This window comes from Lytechinus pictus, chromosome 8 (assembly GCF_037042905.1).
Source record: "Lytechinus pictus isolate F3 Inbred chromosome 8, Lp3.0, whole genome shotgun sequence".
Lineage (NCBI taxonomy): Eukaryota > Metazoa > Echinodermata > Echinoidea > Temnopleuroida > Toxopneustidae > Lytechinus > Lytechinus pictus.
This window is the reverse complement of record NC_087252.1, coordinates 2,912,693-2,932,960: the sequence shown is the minus strand read 5'-3', so window position 1 is coordinate 2,932,960 and position 20,268 is coordinate 2,912,693. Positions and strand designations below refer to the sequence as shown.

Below are 20,268 nucleotides of genomic sequence, written 5' to 3'. Positions count from 1 at the left end.
CATATGTTTAGATGAATGAGTAATCAAACTTTCATGTACATAAAACAAATGATTTGGGGGCAATTCTTACCAGAAATCACCGAAAAAATGTTGTTTTTCACCCCAAAGCATCATTTAAAATAACCCAACTTATCTGATTCATGTGTGTTTGTGCTCAGTGACCATTAAAATAGATATATTGCAAGCCATATTTATATAGATATTTAAGGATTTACACGTGAAAAAAAGCATTTGGGAGGAATTCGGCGGCCATTTTGAAAAATCGCTTGGAACCTTTTTAGACGTATTCTAAAACAAAAATACTTAGATTTGTGTTCATCAGCCAAAATGGCAACAGATTCCACTCATTTGAATTTCAATTTCCTCCAAAGCGGTATTATTTGCCCACCGTATCATTAGCAATAGTTTTCTGTTGACAGAAAAAATCTAAATAGGTAGTTATCTATTTTCGTCAACATATCGGTAGTAAATGTATGCACCTAAAATATATAGATTTGGTGACTTACTGGTTTGGAAAGTAGAACAAAATTACAGCGCTTGATTTTTTTGGAGCTAACTGGCTTTGGATGCCTCGCGAATTACACTGCGCTGATCTTTAATCCGTCGCCGCCTTTGAAAAGCGGCAGTTCCTATTATAAGTCGCTTGGTATTTTTGCCATACCGCGTACATGTAAGTCAGCAGGATAATGAATGATTGAAGAACCCGATTGAAATTGTTCTCCGAATATCATTCATTGGGAATCAAATCATTCGTCTTCAGATTAATGGTCAATTTTGCGATCAATTCATCACAAAAATATTCCCGTCCTCTAATGTCTTCAGGCCAATGTACGTACGGCCTGCCATCACTAAGGCACAACCTAACTAAGAAAGGTAGTTCTTCGCCAGGGATGTCTTCCAGGAATAACAAAAGGACAAACTCAGTCTGGGTATCCGTCACGTGGTCAATAGCCGTTCTGAACTTGAGCATGAACCAACGATCCTTGATAGCTTCCCTACTGAGCACTACGACCGTCTTGTAACTCCGGGTAACCGCATAGTCGACCGCCTCTAAAAAATGCATACCTGGGACAAGATCGGCATCTCCGTACACCTTCCTCTGGAACTGCGGAAGCCGTTCCTCTATGGCTACTCGAAGATGTTCCTGGACCCATTCTTCGTCATCTTCGTGGAAAATGACATTCAAGTCGTATTCGTAATCGCCGTGGACCCGAGGGTCTCGCACCTCCATGTAACCTAATGCGGCCAGTTTTAGAAGAAAGAGCCAGCGTCGTAATTGCCATCGAAAATGGTAAAATAGCATAATGGTTGCTATCAAGGAAATGCCAGCAATTGAAGGCAAACAGACGATGTAGACATTGAAACCACACAGCTCAGTGGGCTTGAAGTCAAGGAAAGGCTTATCTCTTAATTGTTCTACCGATGCTATACCACACAATGTCTCTTCTTCTTCAAGAAGTATAAGTATATGCGTACTAGTGACCCAATGGACAAGCCAACTTAAATCACAATCACATGCGATTTGGTTCTGCGATATGTCAATATACACAAGGGAAGATCTTATAGGGTCAAATGTACTTTGATTAAAAAATGTTAATTGATTTCGTGACAAGATGAGACGAGATAAATATGGGTTATTGGAAAACACATCACTGTCAAGATATACCAAACTATTGCCAGATAGATCCACGGTTTCTAATTTCCATAAGCCCTTCATTAAATCCGGATCGAGTTTTGTAATAGAGTTGTCACTTAAGTCTAGATGCTTGAGAGATTCTAACCCCGTGAAGGCTTTGGAATAAATACCTGAGATACTAGAATCTTGAAGAGATAAATTTTGCAGACTTGAGAGAGATCGAAATATCGGATATTTTAACGGCTCCTGAAACATTACATTATGTTCTAGTCCTAAGAATGTGAGATTATGTAATCCATCAAATAAAGACACATTAAATGCAGGTTCCCAGAAATCGCCATCAAAAAAAGAGGAATCTTTTATTTGCAAATTTACAAGAAACCTTAATTGGTCCAAAGAAAATCCTGGCCTTAAAGTTTGTACTTTGTTTAAAAAGAGGTTACGGAGATAAGGCGTTATCAAGCGCAATTCCAGAATATTAGTATAGGTTAGCGTTAAAGTTTCAAGTCTATTCATTTTCAAGAAAGATGATGGTTCCAAGTAAACCAGGTCATTATTTGCATCCAAATGTAAAAACCTTAAATTGCGCAATCCTTGGAATGTTGAATTTTGGATTTCGGTTAAGGAATTATAACTTAAATCTACAAATTCAATCAGGTCATTTTCCCAAATATCACTATTCAAGTTTATCGTTTTTATTTGGTTATTGCCCAAGTACAAGTATATTAATTTGCCCATACCATGGAAAAAGCTTGGTTCAATCTCTTTTATGTTATTAGCTGTGAGATCAAGGCCAGTGACATTTGTTAAACTCGAAAAGATATCAGAATATAATTCAATATAATTACCCACTAAAGTAAGATTAGAAATGGTGGAATTGTGCAGGGAATCGAATAAATCACTTGGAATCGAATGATAAAGAACATTGTTAGCAAGGAGATGTTTTATCTTCGAACGGGAGACGCCAAGGAAAATATTCTTAAGCGTTTGTGTTGGTATAGTGTATGTTTGTGTATTACTTCCTATAGCTAACCATCGGACCCGTAGCGATGCTATTACATCAGGATCGACAGACACGATAGGGTTGTCGGAGAGATGTAGCTTGCCAATTTCGCAGGAAACACGGAACGTATCGTGGTTGAGGTGGTACATTTTGTTAGCTGACAAATCAAACAAATCGATTTTACCACACATGCTTATATTGATAAAACTCAACTGATTGCCGTACAGCGACAAATATTTTAGCCTTGTGTTCCAACTGAGAAAATCGTCCGTAATTGATGTCAAGCCTGAATGAGACATGTCAATGTAAGTTAGTTCTATAGAATATTTCAGTTGACCTTCATGCAAACGTAGTAGACCTTTGTTAGCGGATATGATGAGTTCAGACAATACTTTGAGGGGATGGAAAGTGGAAGGATGTACTTTGCTTATGGCGTTGCTGAATAGGTTTAGCTCGGTGATATGACTGTATCTTTCAAAGGAAGAACTGAAGAGCTCAGTGATACTATTACGAGAAAGCAACAGGATTTCAACTCCATCCGGGAGATCTTGTGGGACGTTGGTTAAACCAAGTTCTTCGCAATTCGCAGTCTTTGTAGGAACATCAAAAACACATGTGGAAGAGGAACCCTCCTTGTCCTTGGAGGGCAATGCATTGCCATTCGCATAAGGTGTTTGTTGTAATAGCATGACTATCAATAGGTTAATGGTGACGAGAAGCACTGGGCGGTCCAAAGCCATGATGAAAATCGTCTGCAAAATAAAGGGATGTAACAATATAACAACCACATCTTCATATTGTAGCAGCATCTATAAGATTTCTTGCTTAGAACTTTTCGACGTCCATTAATTAGATTTAAAAGATATTTATACGTTATGCACGACTCGTTGACAGAGCAGTTCCATTACTGAATTCATTTATTCATTTAGTTTTGTTTTGAAGGGTAGTCCCGTCAATAATTATAAATGTAGAATGCTTTCCATACAGTAAATACGCCGTTTAAATGTTTATTATACACGCTATTCATTATTATGAAGCTTATAGCTGGCGGTGTTTATGTTTCTGTAGACATGGTAGAGGTAATTATGTAGAGGTGGTTGTGGCTCAGTGGATAACTCTCCGGACTTCAAACCATAAGGTCCGGGGTTCAAACCCAACCGCAGCACTTGCGTCCTTTGACAAGGCATTTATCTACATTTGCCAGTCTCCAACCAGGTATAGTAAATGGTACCCGTTAGGAAGGAATTCCTTAAAATGATCGAGCGTCCGATAGCCGCGGTAAAGCCGGGGTAATAGTATGCAGCGCTTAAGAACATTCGCATTAAATGCTATATAAATATTCATATTTACAACTAATTTTAATTGGTATTATATATGAACGTGCAATTCGTTATTATACTGAGATATACGAAATCTAATAAATACCATACCATAAAATATTTACTATGTGAATCGCAAATAGTTGTTTAAACATTTTAAACAAGTGTTAAAAATCTTAAACAAAGTTTAAATTCAAATATTTATTATCAGTAATTTAAGCATGGTTGTTTAAGATTTTAAACACTTATTTTAACTGTTTAAACAATTAATTACGTTCTGATTCACATAGTTTAAATCATTGTTAATTGTGTACTCTTAATTGTTGCATCAAATGAAAAAGGGTGGTATAAGGATAACATGCATGTGCCATCAATTTTTCAATAAGAATTGTCATCAAGTAATTACAAACTATTCATAATTCTCAGTTTCAGCTTTATTTTATTGGACTCGCATCGTCAAGTGTGTATAAATAAAGGGAAAATAATATAACTGCATCCGAAATTATAATTCTAAATATAAAATAGATCTTCCACCATGTCCAATGTTAACTAAATGTTGCTCTCTTTTGTTTAAAAAAACAGCAAAATATCATGAAGGTCACTCATTATTGAGCAAACGTACTGATTTTTTTGTTTTTGTTCAGAGTGACATTATTGGATTTTCACCACGTAAAACAGAGAAATAACGAATTTAGCAATTTAGAATTTTTGTTCTTTGTATTCTGTGTTTATTTACTAGTATGTTGGATGTTTCAACTCATTATAATTGTGTAATTTTTTTTATTTTTCTTTGCTTGACTGAGGATGAGTGTCGTAAACTTACTTTAAACTTTAAGTAAATACCTAGCTGGGAATACGTGAAAGTAAATACCAACTGGGAATAGGGACCAGAGTAAAATTATCAGCCCGTTTACAGGGAGTATATTGTTGACTTGCTTGCTCTAAATGACTTTAATGGCTTTCCTTTTAAGCTTGAAAAGCATAGTCTAAGCTTTAAAATTAAATGTATCTTAAACAAATTATCTAACATTAACTAGATGTATTATTAGCACGTGCTTAATTGTTGAAAAAAGTCAGTGAGAGCTTCAACACAATAAGGAGAAAACAAGACTCGGGTAAAAATTAGTGTAAAGAAACTCCTTTGTTTCTCATATTTTTTTTTCCTTTACAACTTCAAATTTCAAAAATATGAAGAAAAAGTATTACTCCTTCAGATTAATTTTTTTTTTTAATTCCGTTAGACGGCAAAATTATTAGTTTGGTTATTTGTAGAGAGTCTTCTCTGGCGATTTATCGCTGGCTTGGGGGTGGCAGGTCACGTTTGACATAGTACGCTGGAGTATGTGGAGCGCTCAAAGATATAAACTAAGTTTCAAAGATACGTCATTTATCAAATTTTAATTGTGATTAATTTATGAAATAAGATCGATAACTCTCGGTTTCGTTCTTTTTTATAGTGCTTATAAAGATAAATTAAGCATTTGGAAAGATCTATCGAAATGATATTTCAAAGTTATGTATATAACATATTTTTTCAAGGATATTTTTTCTGGGAACATAGTGGTCTATATTGATACTTTAAAACATTTCTTCCAGTTAAAGACAGAATTGCAAATACGTGAACAACAACGATTAACATAGTAAATTGGTTCAATTATAAATAAATCACACAAGTAATAGATTCCAAATCACAACAGTTCACGATACAGCTTTATTTTCGTTCAACTTCGCAAAGATAATCACAAAATTATAGGAATATATATAAAGTATTACCATGCGAAAGAGACTAGATTCACTTTTCCTCATTCATCAAAAATCGGCGTTTCTTATTCCACCCAAATTCATGTTTCCACTCAAGAAATTATTTTACTATGAGTACGAATCATCAAAAAAAAAACATATATAATAAATATATATATATATATATATGAATATATATATATATATATATATAAATATATATATATATATATATATATGTATGTATAATATATAATGAATATTACATCGTATTATATTATTAGGGATTTGGTCCATTTGGCATGAAAAGTAATTTCAATTTGCTGCTTCATCAGGCAAAGGTTCTACACGTAACTATTAAACAAAGCAGTAAACAATTTCAACATCTACGCGGACAATAGAGAGGGTACGGGAAGAGAAAAATATAATAATTGTGTTTACGTCAAACCATGTGTACAGCTATAACCCCGAAGATTTTTTATGCAAAAGGGACAAAATCCAAAATAATCTAAAAAGAAAAATTATGAAACAAAATATATTAATTTGAAGGATTTATGCAAATGCCATTATTGTTACCTGTTGTGATGACTCTTAAATAGAGTAGAATGAACTTCCCAAATTGAAATGTTGATTTTGGTAGAAGTGATTGATAAAGAATGAGCATAAGTGTATTCAATCCATTTTGAATGAAAAGTGTTTCGGATTAACTCCCGTTTCCATGAAAACGTAAAGTTCATGAATATTTTTGATAAACTTCTTGAAACTTTTGGTAATTGGAATAAAGTCAAAATATTACACACGGTGAATGTTATTCAGAAAAGCAAAATAAGGCCAAATGACCATATATATATATATATATATATACATATATAATGTTTGTGTGTGCGTGCGTGTATGGGAATGACCAATATGCAATACAATGAGGTAAGGTTTGCAAATTAACTGTGTCCCTTCTGTCTGGTTTATACAGACCGTTGTCTTGATAAACTTCACTTATCTGCAAAAACTTACGAGCATCGATATTATTACTTGAAAAAAAATGTTCCAGATATTGAAAACTGGGGGGGGGGCAAAGAGGGAAAAATCAAATATATCTTACCCGAATTGAATATAGGTGAATATCAGTCAACTTTGGTGGACAAACTGGAAGCCAGTGGGTCATCCGAGAATAAGAGCTAGCTTGGTCATTGTCACAACTGATTTTCGTCTCACCGAATCGTGCATAATTATCATCAACTTGGCATCAGCATGTCATCATCGACAAGATAAATTTGAGAGGGCTTTCACATTCAGTGCTACCGAGAATAGAAAGATATCAAGCGGAAATATAATAGGGTAGTTGATTTTATAATACCGCAATTTGCATTATACATGTAGAAGGGCCTATCTCTCTGGAATATGAAACTTATAACAGACTTTAGATATGATTGGGCATGTTGGGCAAGGGTTCACAAAAAAATTATACAACGCTGTTTACTATATGAACCTTACAGTAATTGTTTAAACGGTTTAAACAAGTGTTTAAATCTTATGCAACAAAGTTTAATTTTCAATATCTAATCTTCAATATATTAAACATGATTGTATAAGTGGTTAAACAAATACTGTAAGGTTCATATAATAAACAGCGTTGTATAAAAATATTAAACAGCGTTTTTACTGTGTATGTTCTTTATTGGTTCTAATTATTTATTAATTTATTTGTTTCACATCAGTTATTTCCAGGCAATTATTTCAAACCAATTCAGCATTTGACAATGAAAAAACTGGTTTACAATGGGCCTTGCTATTTAAAATACATTTAAATTATAGTATAGATCTATGGACTGCTTTGAGAGGCATGGTTGCTTATAAAGGCTCAAGGGGACTGCAAAGCGACTATGCCCGAGGGCTTTGCCCGAGGGCATGGTCTGGCCAATGCGGTACCCGTGAGCAGAAAGAAACTGTGTCTCGAAGATAAAAGCATGCAGTCCATACATATTTTATGAACCGAAATAAAATTAGATCTAAAGCCTAGTCTAGATCTTAAACAAGTTAGGCCTAATAGCCCTATACCCCCCCCCCCCCCAGGCTAACGTTAGAACCCTGCCCCTGACGTTAAAGGGGAATCCAACCCAAATAAAAACTTGTTTTTATAAGAAAAAGAAAAATCAGACAAGTTGAAAGGTGAAAGTTTGAACAATATTGGAAAAACAACAAGAAAGTTATGAATTTTTAAAAGTTGTAAATATTGGTAATCACTATACCCATGGAGACTTTAAATTGGCCGCATATGGGATGTCATAGTGATGTAAGGCAAGGACTACTCTTCCATGTACTCCAATACATATTATGGCTAAAATGTCATTTTTCCCAAAAGTTTTATTTCAAATTATATTTTTCTTTCATGAGGACATCAAACAATATACTACCTGGATTATATTTAGATTACTGCCCCAGGGGAATGGGTACTTAGGAGAAAACCACAAATCCCTGATAATAAAGTACATGGCCTATGGGAAAGTTGTCCTTGCCCCTTGTCATAATTTACTTACCCAGTTGTCAATTTGAAATCTACATAGTATTAGTGATCTCAAGTTTAAAGCAGCTATAACTTTCTTATTGCTTGTCCGATTTCTTTCAAACTTTCGCCATTCTGTTTGATTTATTTTTCTCCTTCCCAACACAACATTTTATGGCCAAGGCTGGATTCTCCTTTAAGTCTCTAATTCGAATATCAATGCAGTACCAATTAGGGCCTACTAGGCCTAGAATATTTTAGAAACCAAATTGTGGTCTGAACTACTCTAAGTAACGTTAACAGTCTAAAATCTACATTAGAGTCTAGATCTAACGTTAGATCTCGGCAAGAATCTACGTCAGATCTAAGATTAAACGGAACATTAGGGCTAGGTCTAGTTAGAACTAACGTAGATCTTGAGTCTACTCTTAGCTCCTAACGTTAAGGCTAAGCTAACGTTAAATCTCACGAAAACATTACCTAACGTTGTCGTTTGTCAAGACTCTAACGTTACTAACTTTAGAAAATGTAGCGATCGTCTTATCTTTTCACCCGACTCACCTTTTGCGAGCATGCATTAAACGAACAACTGCAACAAGACTTGATTGATACATCCGTTATGTCGGTCAATCGGATCGGGGTCATCCAAGCCACTAACCCGTCTCTGTGGTCTAGTGGTTAAGGCACTGGCGTTTAAAGCTGAGGGCCCGGTTTCGATTCCCAGCAGAGACAATTTTCGGCATCACCAATTTTTCCAAAGGGCAGATAGCTCTGGGGAGCCTTGATTTAAACTACGCCTACTTTTGTTCTCTTCATCCATTTCTTTAACAATATATATATATACATATATATATATATCACATACATCACATGTGTATGTTTGTGTATATGTACATATGTATGTATATATATGTATAAGTGTATTTATGTATATAGATATATATACGTATGTGCATGTATGTATTTGTATATGTATATATGTATGTGCATATATTGTATACGTACGACGTCAATGTTATATGTTATTATCAGTTATTATATATGTACATGTATATGCCCATATTTCCACCTGTTCCTCCCTCTATACTATTGATATGTTTCGTTCGTTTTTGTTAAAATAGAACCCATGAATAAGGCCTATTAAGGCCGAAAGCTCGGATTAAATTGTGGTCTACAGCAACGTCAAATCGTCTTGTCATTTTTTCGCCTATATATATATATATATATATATATTGTAAGGACGCTGATTTGTCGGCGTCTCATTTCAAAAGCAGCTAAATATTCATAGAAATAGTGGTTGTGAATATATATCCATAACATGTACTTAGACATCAAAATGCATATAAACTATAAGGTAATGTGGTCAAGTAATTGACCAATTTTAATTTATCAAATTATAGTGGATATGGCTCCTTTTTGGAATAAAACTGCAATCAATTTTGGCTAATGGTCCCAAACTTATTTTCAAATACAGTATGGTGCATTTGATTCCCACGTCTAGGATGCATATATCTATATGGAAAAAAAGTTTTTGTCAATAGTGGATTTTGCCTCATTTGGAATCCAGTTCTTCATATGTTCTATTACTAAGTTAATGTTGACAGACCGAATAACGAGAGCATACATGAATCTGTGTTCGGGTGTGTCTGAGTGATGTGTGTGTGTGTGTTTGTGTTTATAGACTTTCTAGAGCGTTTTGACACAATAAAAACAAATCATTTAATCATGCTTGGCTGAACATTAACTACTTTTGTAAAAAATGACTTAACGCCAAAATAAAAGAAAGCAACATTCTGAACTGAAATCCTATCAAATGCTGTGTACATTTGGAATCTTTCTTATAATTATCATTATTAGAATTTATTTGTGTTTCTTTCGACCAAGGAGATAAAAAACCCTCTCTTTTCTTCAAAAGTTTACCGACAAGCAAATGTAAACTAATATAATTAAAAAGAAATAAATTCATCTCACTTCCTCTTTCAAGTCAATTTTTTATGACAAAACGATTGTAAATGTAACAGCATTTGTCACTTTATCGTTTATATTTTTTGTTTGGACATGCAAGCAAAAGAGGAAGGACATCACTCGAATGTTTTTTTTTCAAATATTTCACATTTTTCCCTGATTGGCATACGTACACGCATGCGCGCTATTCGACATGGTAATTTGACACAAAGTCATGTTTAATCTTTGATTCACTTAATCGTATTTTGACATCCCATACAAGTTTTTGTTTTAAGCTGTGTATGCACTTTGTAAAATACCTCCGATGTAGTAGGCCTATATTTCTAAGGGGAAAAATACTGTGCAAATAAGCGTGCCCCATAGTTTTTCTTCAATTCTTGAGATCGAATTTGTATTTAATAAAATACATTAATAATCACAAATTTTCTCCAAAATATCAAATATGGGTATAACGTATGTATGCATTTGCCATATAGGTCAATACAATGGTCATGAGAAAAGACTTAACTTTTTACGTTCTATCCTGAATTATGAAGGTAATAAGATCATAATACCCTTGCACAACGTGTCCAATCAATTTCTCAAGTTTGCTCGAATTTTCAAGTTAGTAGTTCAGCGTAAGCTCATTGTTTTGTTTTGTTTTGTTATATTTTTGTTTTTGTCATATTTATCATGCTATTTCCCAGAGAGATCGATCCTTATGAAATCCAAACTACGGCACATTAAATTTCCTACCTTTTTATATTTCCGCGTATTTTTCCCCCCATTTTTGATTCCACTGAATGTGAAAGCTTCGTGACTCCGTAGCACAAAAGTAAGCGATTAATCGCTAGTACGAAAGTACAATTCTGATCGGTTTCTAGTCAGTCTACTGAGTAAAATTAATATGCAACGCTTATTTATTGCTTGCTGTGAGGTTATCTTCATCCGAGTTGACTAATCTTCACCTACATTATAAGCATTTCGGGTAAAAAAGTTTGAATGTCTTTCCCTCTTTGTTTGTTCTTTGTTGTTGTTTTTTCTCATTTCAAAGACATGACTGTTTTTCGACGATATACCGATAAAGTAGTAGCAGGAGTAGTAGTAGCAGCAGCAGCAGCAGCAGCAGTAGTAGTAGTAGTAGTAGCAGCAGCAGTAGTAGTGGTAGTAGTAGCAGCAGCAGCAGCAGCAGCAGCAGCAGCAGTAGTAGTAGTAGTAGCAGTAGTAGTAGTAGTAGTAGTAGTAGTAGTAGTAGTAGTAGTAGTAGTAGTAGTAGTAGTAGTAGTAGTAGTAGTAGTTATTGTAGTTGGTGTTGTTAGTTGCCGTTGTTGTGGTAGCTGTAGAAGTAAAAGTAGTAGTAGCAGTGGTAGTTTTAGTAGCAGTAATTGTAGTAAATGGAGTAGCAGTAGTATTTGTATAATTACAGTGATGATTGATGATACCAGTAACAATACATATTGTATAAAGGTTCCCTGGCAAGTATTCTGCATTTATGATTATTGAAGTGGCCATCCTTTTTATAAAAAATAAAGAAAGAATAAAGTAATAAATAATTGAGTTAATAAGTGACTTATTGATTAAAAATTCCCATTCTTGCTACTTCAAATATTGAACTGCACATCCAACGGGTCATACATATCGTACAATTATCCTGATTATTTTATGACCAATCTCAAATCAAAGTGCCCATGGCGCCGAGCACCAATCTCATGCATGCTGCTAAAATGACGGTCTTAAAGTTACATTGCTCTATTCCTTTATTTTACAGACGATTTTCATCATGGCTTTAGACCGCCCAGTGCTTCTCGTCACCATTAACCTATTGATAGTCATGCTATTTCAACAAGCAACTTATGTGAATGGCAATGCATTGCCCTACAAGGACAAGGAGGGTTCCTCTTCCACATGTGTTTTTGATGTTCCTACAAAGACTGCGAATTGCGAAGAACTTGGTTTAACCAACGTCCCACAAGATCTCCCGGATGGAGTTGAAATCATGTTGCTTTCTCGTAATAGTATCACTGAGCTCTTCAGTTCTTCCTTTGAAAGATACATTCATATAACCAAACTAGACCTATCCAACAACGCCATAAGCAACGTGTACTCTTCCACTTTCCATCCCCTCAAATTATTGTCTGAACTTAACATATCCTATAACAAAGGTCTACTACTTCCACATGAAGGTCTACTAAGATGGGCTACAGAACTAAGTTACATTGATATGTCCTGTTCAGGCTTAAAATCACTTCCAGATGACATTATTAGGTGGAGTCCAAGAGTGAAACTTGTGAGTGTCGGCGACAATGAGTTGAGTTTTATCAATATAAGCTTGTGTGGTAAAATTGATGTCTTTGATTTGTCGGGTAACAAAATTTATCATCTCAACGACGATACGTTCCGTCTTACTTGCAAACTAGACAGTTTGGATCTCTCCGACAACCCTATCGTTTCGGTCGATCCTGATGTAATTGCATCGCTTCAAGTTCGATCATTGAAAATAGGAGAATCGAAAACGCTTAAAGATATATTTCTCGGTGTCTCCCTTTCGAATGTAAAAAAACTCTTTGTCAGCAATTTTCACAACCTTTCTATTCCAAGTGGTTTATTCGATTTCCTGCGCAATTCCACCATATCTAGTCTTAGTTTAAAGGGTAATTCGATCGAACTATATTCTGATATCTTTTCGAGTTTAACAAATGTCGCTGATCTTGATTTCACAGGGAATAGGATTAAAAAGATTGAACCAAGCATTTTTCACGGAATGGGCAAATTAATATATTTGCACTTGTGCTATAATGAAATAAAAACGATAAACTTAAATGGGGATGTTTGGGAAAATGACCTGATTGAATATTTAGACTTAAGTTACAATTCTTTAACCGAAATTCAACCGTCAACATTCCAGGGATTAACAAATTTGAGGTATTTACATGTGGATGCAAATGAACTCGTTTCCTTGGAACCAACATCTTTCTTGGAAATGAAGAGACTTAACACTTTATGGCTTTCAGGTACACATATAACAGACTTGAAGTTGGTAACGCCTTACCTCCGTAGTCTGGTTTTGTACGGAAATCCATCTTTGAGGCTTATACCAGGATCGTCCTTTAACCAATCAAGGTTGCTTCTGAATTTGCAAATATCTAATACATATTACTGGCCTAATTTATGGAATCCCACATTAAATGTGTCTTTATTTGATGGCTTGCTTAACCTCACTTTTTTAAAATTGGAAGGAAATGAAATGACAGGCGCTCAGTTAAAACATGATTTATTTCGATCCCTCCCACGTCTGCAGAATTTAACTATTCGAAGCTCTAGTATCTCAAGTATCCATTCTAAAGCCTTCACAGGGTTAGAATATCTCAAATATCTAGACTTAAGTGAGAACGATATTACGAAACTCCCTCATGATTCACTGAAGGTCTTATGAAAATTAGAAACCGTGGATCTATCTGGCAATAGTTTGGTATATCTTGACGGTGATGTGTTTTCCAATAATCCAAATTTAGCTCGCCTCATCCTGTCAGGAAATCAATTAACATTTCTGAATCAAAGTACATTTGACCCTATCATATCTTCGCTTTTGGGAATTGATATATCGCAGAGCCAAATCGCATGTGATTGTGAGTTAAGTTGGCTTGTCCGTTGGGTTATTAGTACGCCTACAGTAAAACTTCTTCAAAAGGATAAAACGATTTGTGGTATAGCATCGTTAGAGCCACTCAGAGACAAGCCTTTCCTAGACTTCAACCCCACTGAACTGTGTGGTTTCAATGTCTACATCGTCTGTTTGCCTTCAATTGCTGTCATTTCCTTGATAGCAACCATTATTTTAGTTTATCATTTTCGATGGCAGTTACGACGCTGGCTCTTTCTTCTAAAACTGGCCGCATTAGGTTATATGGAGGTTCGAGACCCTCGGGACCATGACGATTACGAGTACGACTTGAATGTTATTTTGCATGAAGATGACGAAGCATGGGTCCGGGAACATCTTCGAGTGGTCATAGAAGAACGGCTTCCGCATTTCCAGAGGGAGGTATACGGTGATGCCGATCTTGTCGCAGGTATGTATTACTTAGAGGCGATTGACTATGCGGTTACCAGGAGTTACAAGACGGTCGTAGTGCTCAGTAGGGCAGCTATCAATGATCGTTGGTTCATGCTCAAGTTCAGAACGGCTATTGACCACGTGACGGATACCCAGACTGAGTTTGTCCTTTTGTTATTCCTGGAAGACAACCCTGGAGAAGAACTACCATTCTTAGTAAGGTTGTGCCTTAGTGATGGCAGGCCGTATATACGTACATTGGCCTGAAGATGCTAGAGGACGGGAATATTTATTTGATGAATTGATCGTAAAGTTGACCGTTAATCTGAAGACGAATCATTTGATACCCAATGAATGATATTAAAAGACCATCTTTAGTGTGGTGCTTCAAGAATTCCTGATTGTCACGTTGAAAATGCAAATTTTGAAAGCAAATTTCTGACTTCTAATTTGTTTTCTGTTTGTGTTAACAAAAAACGTACATATACATATTTATTTCGTACACAGCAATCAATTTAGTTTGCTAACTGTTCTCACTTTGTAACCTTTTTCTTTCCTTCTTCTGTTGTTGTCTCACCTGCATAGCAGAGTGAGACTATAGGCGCCGCTTTTCCGACGGCGGCGGCGGCGGCGACGGCGACGGCGGCGGCGGTGTCAACACCAAATCTTAACCTGAGGTTAAGTTTTTGAAATGACAGCATAACTTAGAAAGTATATGGACCTAGTTCATGAAACTTGGCCATAAGGTTAATCAAGTATTACTGAACATCCTGCCTGAGTTTCATGTCACATGACCAAGGTCAAAGGTCATTTAGGGTCAATGAACTTAGACCATGTTGGGGGAATCAACATCAAAATCTTAACCTAAGGTTAAGTTTTTGAAATGTCATCATAACTTAGAAAATATATGGACCTAGTTCATGAAACTTATACATAAGGTTAATCAAGTATCACTGAACATCCTGCATGAGTTTCACGTCACATGACCAAGGTCAAAGGTCATTTAGGGTCAATGAACTTTGGCCGAATTGGGGGTATCTGTTGAATAACCATCATAACTTTGAAAGTTTATGGATCTGATTCATGAAACTTGGACATAATAGTAATCAAGTATTACTGAACATCCTGTGCAAGTTTCAGGTCACATGATCAAGGTCAAAGGTCATTTATGGTCAATGAACTTTGGCCAAATTGGGGTATTTGTTGAATTACAGCCATAAATTTGAAAGTGTGTTGGTCTAGTTCATAAAACTTGGACATAAGAGTAATCAAGTATCACTGAACATCCTGTGCGAGTTTCAGGTCACATGATCAAGGTCATGTAAGGTCAAAGAACTTTGGCCACGTTGGGGGTATTTGTTGAATTGCCATCATATCTCTATAAGTGTATTGGTCTAGTTCATAAAACGTGGAAATAAGAGTAACCAAGTATCACTGAACATCTTGTGCGAGTTATAGTAGTTTTCAAAATCAGCACTGCTGCTTTATTGAATCGCGTGATGCAGGTGAGACGGCCAGAGGCATTCCACTTGTTTTTACTCTGTAACTCGGCTTGAAAACATCAGCTCCCACGTTTTCGACGCCTTTGAGTGTCTCAATGTGAAAACGGTATGAGTGTAGCGCAAGTGGATTGTTCTATATGGAAAATGGCATATGTGTTGACTTGTTATCGTTTGAGTCTCCATGTGACACTAATAGCGGTTCAGATCTTAGCCCGAGAGGTTGGTAGAATAGCACCACCTTAAGGGATATGAATGAGTGCAATTGTTTATATCTTAGATATGTGAACAGTCAATCAAATTTGACTTTTTTAGGTTTTTTTTCTTTCAATTTAACAACAGCTATGCATTGAAAGACATTGCTACAGTCACACTAAGGCTCTAATTCAAACCAACCGATTACATTGATGATAAACCATTAGAAATAAAGTAGAAGTTTCTATCGGTTTGGCATGGCCCTGGGAAGCGGGGTGCTGGAGGTGCGTCAGCACCCCCCAAAATTACCTTGGGGGTGCTGCGAGTATTATTCTCCAAGGGCAGCATCCCAGGTATTCTGGAAGATATGTAAAATGGAAAAAATGTAACCAAATTAGTGAAACCTTTTATTTTCAAATTACTGAGGACCAATGTGATCTTCATTTTGTAGATAAACCCCTCCCTTTTTTATTTATTTATTTTTATTTATTATTATTATTTCTTATCTTTACTATTTTTTTGCTTTTCAAATTACCGGGGATCAGTTTGACCTCCATTTTGTAGGTGAAAACTATTTTTTCGGGGGAGAGGGACCTTTTCAAATTTACATCAGCATCCCCACTAACAAAAATCGTTCCCAAGGCCCTGCGGTGTGGAGTTGGTTGTGTAGATGTGATTGTAACTTTCATAGTAGTATATGCACCCTTTCAATAAATAACTCTATGATTACATCGTCCCGTCTTACAAAGAGTTACGATTGATCCGATCAACCTCAATTCTATGGAAATCGATAATTGTCATCTTTTCTACAAGAAATATGAACAATGTCCTCGGTAAACAAAAAGGAGCTCACTGAAATTTTCATGAAAAACAACGACTGTATGAATATAAATCGTAGTTAGATAATAGTTTGAATAAACATGCATAAGAGATGTTGACCATGCTGACGTTGTTGGCTTTCCGTAGTTGTGGTTGATCAGATCAATCGCAACTCTTTGTAAGCCGGGACCAAGGAAATAAACCAACCGATAATATTATTTGTGTATTGGTATCAACTTTCATTCATCAAGGTACGTGACATTCAAAATGGATTGTTCTATTTTTTAAACAGTTATGGTTTCGGTTTCAAAACGTCCAAGAAAAAACGAAACCGAGAATTGCTGAAGCTTTTTATTTCCTTAAACTGCTTCTCCATGGTAAAATGAAATGATCTGCGTCCCTTTGCACAAACGTGAGCAATTAATCGTACGCTTGATTTTCATGAATATTCGTTCTTTGTATTATATGCAATAAATCTATCTAAAAATGTTCTACGATGATTGCTAAACTTGCTGTTACGGATCCCTGGACAGATAACGGAAAGTAAAAAAAAATACACAACATCAAAATCGGACAATGCATTACAAAGTTATGGCATATCAAATTCAGTTGCGTACATAATTTTTTACGACCAGGAAAAAAGGGTGTAGTAGTAATATTTTCTGGATGATATGTCAAAATCTATCACAAAATTTGAATTTTGTAATTAAAAATGGAAATTTTGCTCGCTTGCTTCGCTCACTCGCACTTTTGTACTCGTTACGCCATATCTGCCCCCTCAATATTTTGGTTACACTTCGTAATTCCGAAGATTCGTAATTCCGAAGGTTCTTTATTCCGAAGGTTCGTAATTCCGAAACACGCAAATTACCTATACCTCGATGTTCGTTAATCCGAAAACGTAAAAGGGTTCGTTAATCCGAACATTTGTGGCGTTATTCCGAAGGTTCGTTATTCCGAAGGTTCGATAATCCGAAAACGAAATAAGGTTCGATGTTCCGAAGGTTCGTTAATCCGAAAACGAAATAAGGTTCGTTGTTTCGAAGGTCCGTTAATCCGAAAACGAAATAAGGTTCGTTAGTCCGAAAACGAAATATGGTTAGTTTATCATTTAGTTTTCGGACTAACGAACCTTCGGAATTACGAACCTCATTTCTTTTTCGGATTAACGAACCTTCGGAATTACGAACCTCACTTCGTTTTCGGACTAACGAACCTTCGGAATTACGAAACTCATTTCGTTTTCGGACTAACGAACCTTCGGAATTACGAACCTTCGGAAATACGAACCTTCGGAATAACGAAGCTTCGGAATTACGAATGTATGCGCGATATTTTTGGCTCACAGTGCCATTGATCAAAATGATTGATTCAGTAAAACATTTTCAAGTCTTACTGAATGTACGATTTGTAAGCTGATTGTAACCTCTTTACTTATTATTTGTTATATGAACTCAAATTTATTCATTTATTGCCACCGTAATGTAAAAAGAGGATCAAACTTTATTTCAATAACTTTTAATTTCATATGTTGCCACAACATGTGGATGTTTGGTATGAAAATATGAAATTATTTTGACGAAATGTAATAAAATGTAAAAGTGATGACATCTATCCATCTATTGCATATCCATTACCATTCATTTTACAAAATATAGCTCAACTCTAATATTCGATGTCTTTGTTGTTTTTATTTCTACATAATGTGATGAATTGTCAGCATTTTGAGTTGTATTATTGTTATTATTTTATCATGGAGGTTGATCCATCAAAACCAATTAGCGTAGTAAAAAAAAACCACAATACCAATTTACTCGGGTATTTTACAATTGACCTTTGACCTAAAAAGAACATCTTGTTTGGGTCACTCTTATTGGCCCATATAGAAATCCGTTTGTCTGGTTTGCTCCGTAAAAAACAGTACTGAAAATGCGACTGGAGGAAATGTATCTAAAATTGTATCACATAATTTTACGAAGTTTAAAATTCTTCATATCGTGCCTGAAAGGGAAGTTGTTTCACTTCACTGTTTGTTGTTAAGTTGACAATCACTGGGACAAGTGACACATTATCATAGAGAAGAGGTATATACACTATGGTTTCAATTTTGATAATAAAAACGGTTACACTTCGTAATTCCGAAGGTTCGTAATTCCGAAGGTTCTTTATTCCGAAGGTTCGTAATTCCGAAACACGTAAATTGCCTATACCTCGATGTTCGTTAATCCGAAAACGTAAAAGGGTTCGTTAATCCGAACATATGTGGCGTCATTCCGAAGGTTCGTTATTCCGAAGGTTCGATAATCCGAAAACGAAATAAGGTTCGATGTTCCGAAGGTTCGTTAGTCCGAAAACGAAATAAGGTTCGTTGTTCCGAAGGTTCGTTAATCCGAAAACGAAATAAGGTTCGTTAGCATTACGTTTTCGGACTGACGAACCTTCGGAATTACGAACCTCACTTTGTTTTCGGACTAACGAACTTTCGGAATTACGAACCTCATTTCGTTTTCGGACCCAGGCAAATAAACTCCAATCAACCAATCTATATCTATATTAAAGGTGTTCACATTCCTTAAAGAAAGGGGATGTATTATTTTATGTAGAGTACTCCCTTAATCTTAATTGTGGCAAATGACAACAGCTTCAAACAAAATGAAATAAAAAGGTTGATAAAAACTTCAGTTAAAGATTCAGTGGAAACATTCTTCATATCTCGTTTCAATAGCTTTTCAACATGTGAGAATTTTTTTTTTCTTATTTCACGTGATAAAAAAAAACGAATTCCAACATTGTACACCATTGCAATAAGTCGGTTCAAAATAAATTCAACAATCCTGATGTTATCCAAACCTGGTTTTGTACTATATACATGGTATATATGTAGTTATCATAATAATGTTGCTTGTTTGATTGATTGATTGATTTTATTCGTCAAGAATATCACAGGAGATTACAATAAAATTGAAGAATACCTTGACAGGATAGCCCATGAAAGCCGAAAGGCTTATTTCCAATGGGGTCCTATAGTTAGTATAAAACATTAACATATTGTAACAAAAGTATAAACTACGACAAGTACTGGAATATGGTTTTAAAATAATAATAATGAAATACATACATACATATCCATCAGTCAAATAATATGCAAACATCTGAAGCAAACAACAATCCTCCTAATATATGAAACAAGATTATATTTCAACATACCCTACATTATCTACAATACTAGAAACCAACTGTACAAAATGTTTGATTTTTACTGGTTATATTGCTCTCGGGTAGCTTCAAGTTTTAGGTGCTTCTTTAATGCACTCTTAAATTGAGAAAATATTTTAACTGCTTTTTATTTGATTGGGAAGAGCATTCCAAGATTGGATGCCATTAAAATAAAAAGTGTTCCCTATATGTCCTTCACGTTTTGGTAATACAAAATGAAAATTACTATTTCGAGTACCGTACCTATGGATATTTGATACACGGGTGAAATTATTTGCTATTTAATGATCTAATGTATGCGAATAGAATATTTTATGCACGTGGTGTAATACTAATTGTTGTG

The 20,268-nt window shown here is 35.4% G+C and overlaps 1 protein-coding gene and 1 pseudogene across 1 annotated transcript; one reads left to right on the top strand and one right to left on the bottom strand.

Moving 5' to 3' along the window:
- Window positions 1–727: 727 nt before the first annotated feature.
- Window positions 728–2,788, bottom strand: LOC129267355 (toll-like receptor 7). The gene is made up of 2 exons (XM_064103233.1): window positions 2,656–2,788; window positions 728–1,821 (listed from the first exon to the last, which is right to left on the bottom strand). The coding sequence occupies exons 1-2, from the start codon at window positions 2,786–2,788 to the stop codon at window positions 728–730; spliced, it is 1,227 nt and encodes a 408-aa protein (XP_063959303.1).
- Window positions 2,789–14,036: 11,248 nt separating this feature from the next.
- Window positions 14,037–14,554, top strand: LOC129267357 (uncharacterized; annotated as a pseudogene).
- Window positions 14,555–20,268: the final 5,714 nt, after the last annotated feature.